Raw genomic sequence first — 3,863 nt, forward strand, 5'->3', positions numbered from 1 at the left:
ATTTCATCCCAGTGTGGAAAAGAAGAGCAAAGCTATCTGCTCTTTAGTGTTTGTGACTGCTGACTTACCTGTGTGTGGAGAAGGGGAGAGGCAGAAGTTCTTGGTTCTTGGCCAAAGCACAACAAAATGCTTTAGTCAGGGTCCCAGAGTTGTCAAGCCATTCCACACCACTTTCCCCGCTACCTTCCAGTCCATATAGGGGGCTAGGAGGCGTTTGCCAAATATTGTTCCCCAGACTTGTTCTATAGATGTTGCCTCTGGGCTTGAGCCAGCAGCTCACTCTTCTGATGGTCTCCAGCAGTTTGAAAAGATCTTACAAGTTCAAGATGTTCTACATGAACAACACAGAAATCATAGAGCATAAACATAGCCAAGCACCAGGGCCCAGAATCCCCCTGGTGACTTACACCAAGAATTATGACAGCATGCATATTTTTCTTGGATATTGTGGAAAGAGATATCCAGTCCATTTTTTGCACACCAGCTTTGCCTGGCTGAGAAATAGCAACTACGAGGCACCATGTTTGGTTCTGACCCTGATACTGTTAGCTATGATTGTCCACAGGGCAGCACTGTGGTACACCAGGAAACTCCCTCATACCATTGGCTGGCTGACTAGTCATCCTCATGGACCTCCATGGGGCTTGCCAATGTGTAAATATGTTGGTGGAACGTGACACTCTTCCATTAGAGTATGGTCAAGGTGGCACACATTATTAATGAGGAAGAACAGATAAATGAAAACAGGCTGCTGCAGTTAGCTTTTGCCTCTGCCTAATATAGAGGAAAGACAAGGTTCCACCCCCTTCTCTCCTGTCTTCTTTGCTGGGTTAACTGAGTGCAAACTACTACTTTGCACTTTGAACTCAGTTTGCAGCAATTAAATTGAGCTGAGGATAAAGGGGGGAAATGGAAGGGGAACAACTGAGACATTTAAAAGTCAAGCACAAACATACTATGGGACAACAGAAAATTAATCCAGTCTGTGATTGCTAAATTGGGATCATTGGAAGATAAGGAGAGAAAAGAAGAATGAGTCAAAGGCTACGGATCTTACCAGCAGTTTAACCTTCTTCAAGCTCTGGTGGTGCTGGGCCAAACCAAAGAGGATTATCAGTGCATCTTCTCAGTTAAGATGCAGGTTTAAATGAAAATAATATCAGCTGACAGGGTTGCTAATGGATGGGGTTGCAGTCAGTGGGGAGGAGGATTTAACCCTTTTCTCTCCTGCTTCAGGTCAGGGGAAGTGCCTGCGTTTAGAACTTTCTTTCCAGGGCAAATACCAGTTTCTGTCATGTTTCATATGAATAGCTGAACCTGTTTCTTAATATTTTGCTTCTCTCCTCCTGAAAAGGTGCTGACTCTGATGTTAGAATCCAACAGTGCCAAAGATCTTGCTTGTCTCATCAGTGGCTACTACAGGATGTTTGTCAATTCAAGCCATTCCCTATTTGTCTGGGGAGAGAAAAAGCCCCAAACACACCGCTTCTCAGCCGAGGAAGGTGAAAACCAAGATGCTCTAAACAATGAATGGACTTGGAGGAATCTTACTGGCTAAGTGAATGCTTGGGAGTCCTGTGCCCATGGCTACACGTATATGCCAGGGAGAGCAATCCATGCCACCGTAGAACCCTCAAGTGTGGCACGTTTTCCCATAGATATGAGTGGCAGCCATTTATATGTATGAGAAAGAGTAAAAGGTTTACTCAGGGACTCCTTGTAAGATTATTTCTTATTCTCTCATGCACATACAGACAAACATATTGTGCCCCTATGATGCCCACTTCCAAGGACATCTCCTTTTCCCCCTCCATAACTCATTGTCTGATCACTAAGGTTAGGCTAAGTGAGGTAACCGCCTCAAATGCCTTTGATCTACCCAGGAAAAGCGGGCTACAAATAAATGATTTATTATTTATTTAAGGTAGCAGTGGTAGTCTTCCAGGTGAGCCCCTGGCCATTCCTTTCACTGGAAGGACTGAGTTGTATGTGCAAAAAGCCTGTCCAGTATCCCCCTAAACTAGCCTGCTGCCCTCAGATGTAGTGGAGGGGTCTGCCCTCTTACCAGTATTCATATATGATTCACTTGCTCCTCCACTTGGCATCTGGTATATATGGGAGGAATGCCATCTTGGAAAGAAAGGCAAAGTAAAGAAGGGATGCCATCTTGCCCTTTGCCTCAAGAAGCAAAGTATCTTGAGTCAGTTCTGCTCATTGCTGCCTGTTCACTTTCTTGTAGAAATCACTGGGATGAGTGACTTGTCTGCTGCACTCTTGATGGCCCTAAATCAGACTGCCAGCACTTTCCAAACAACCCTGTTTGTGTCTGTTTGACTTGCAGGATATGAATCTAGAACCTGCAGTGACTCTGAAGACTCTTCGGAACCAGATTCTTCCTTGGACCAGTTTTCAGACACTCATTCACCCAGGCTCAGTAGTCTTAGACCCCAGCCAGAGGGAGAGCCAAAGGAGCTAGAGCAAGAAATGACAACTCTGGGGGGCAAAGGGGTAGACTATTGCAATGGGTATGACAACACAAATGATAGCTTGTCAGAAGCCTCTGACTCAGTCAACTCAGAGAGCCAGGGGCTTAAGACCAGCGGTTCAAGTGACTCAATGGATGCTCTGGAGGAGGATGATCTAGAAACATGCTCATCAAGTGGGCCAGAGTTTTTAAATTTTTATACCCCAACTCTTCAAGAGTTGACGGGCAATAACAAGGCCTTACTGGGGAAAGACCCAGAAGAGGGCCACAGACTGGCACAGGATTATTTCTTTTCCTTTCTCCTGCCACCCAGCCTTTCCAGTCCTGTGCCTGTGCAGCCAGAGACAGAATTCAGAAGAGAACATGAAATAAATGGTTCAGCTCTGGCATCCAAGCTAGCTGACAACAACATCATGGAGTATTACAGCCTTTGTGCTAACATCTCACCAGCCAGCAGTGGAGAGAAGAACACCCAGAGTAACAGCCCAGAGGGAAGCTCTTTAAATGAGCCAGAGGAAGATGAAGGAATCCATGAAGGTGAGACGCAGGGTTTCATCTTGGCTCCTCCTCCTGGATTTGGAGATACCGGCTCAGATGATGAGTTTTATGATGCCGCAGAAAGAATTACGCCAACAGAGAAGTTTGCAGGTGAGCAAGAAGGAAATTCTTTGCAGTCAAGTTGAAAGGATGCCTCTTGAGAATGGTCTAAAACTGAGGAGCCATTTTAGCCATGTGTGTGTTTCATAGGTTCTGAAATTCAATTCATTTTTGAAAGCAAGTCTGAGGGCTTTCAAACATAGGAAATCTTATCTCTCAGCAAGATTTGGTCATCAGGGAGGAGGAAGGATGCAGTCATTTAATCGTTTAGAATAGGGTCCAATTCCTAGGCTGTTCTGGTAGCACTTCATCTTAGCAGGTTCCTCAGACCACCCTTGCTTCTCCAAAGAGAAGACTCCCTGATGCTGGGCTTGCTTCATGCTCAAATTCCTTGTTACACTACAGAATTATTATAAGCCCTGATTTATCCTGCTTAACTCTCTGGCAATGGATAATTGTTTTGCTGCTATTATAGCTTTGCTTACCACTAAGGAAGTCTTGTCGAAACACGTTTTACTTTTAATGCATTTTGGAAGTTTATAAACTCCTTGTCTTCTACGCATTTTGGCACAGTGTATTGCCCTGTTTTTACACTGCTTATTTGGATATAAGGGAATTCTTTGTTACTGCATCATCAAAATATTTAGACATTAAATCTACTTTTATGTTTTACTCTGTGAACCCCTCTTTCCTAGACCTTTCTGTTTATTATACCCAAATTAAAGCAAAGATATTCCTTGTCTTGCCTTTTAACTTTGGCCCTCAAATGTTTCCTCTGATC

General features: G+C 44.2%; 1 protein-coding gene across 1 annotated transcript; it reads left to right on the forward strand.

Moving 5' to 3' along the window:
• Positions 1 to 1,327: 1,327 nt before the first annotated feature.
• LOC121918003 (FERM and PDZ domain-containing protein 1-like) lies at positions 1,328 to 3,133 on the forward strand (the record flags this gene model as incomplete). The annotated part of the gene is made up of 2 exons (XM_042444119.1): positions 1,328 to 1,502; positions 2,342 to 3,133. Coding segments are annotated over 2 exons (967 nt in total), but the record flags the coding sequence as incomplete, so codon positions are not given.
• Positions 3,134 to 3,863: the final 730 nt, after the last annotated feature.

The sequence above is a fragment of the Sceloporus undulatus genome, unplaced genomic scaffold, assembly GCF_019175285.1.
Source record: "Sceloporus undulatus isolate JIND9_A2432 ecotype Alabama unplaced genomic scaffold, SceUnd_v1.1 scaffold_2838, whole genome shotgun sequence".
Lineage (NCBI taxonomy): Eukaryota > Metazoa > Chordata > Lepidosauria > Squamata > Phrynosomatidae > Sceloporus > Sceloporus undulatus.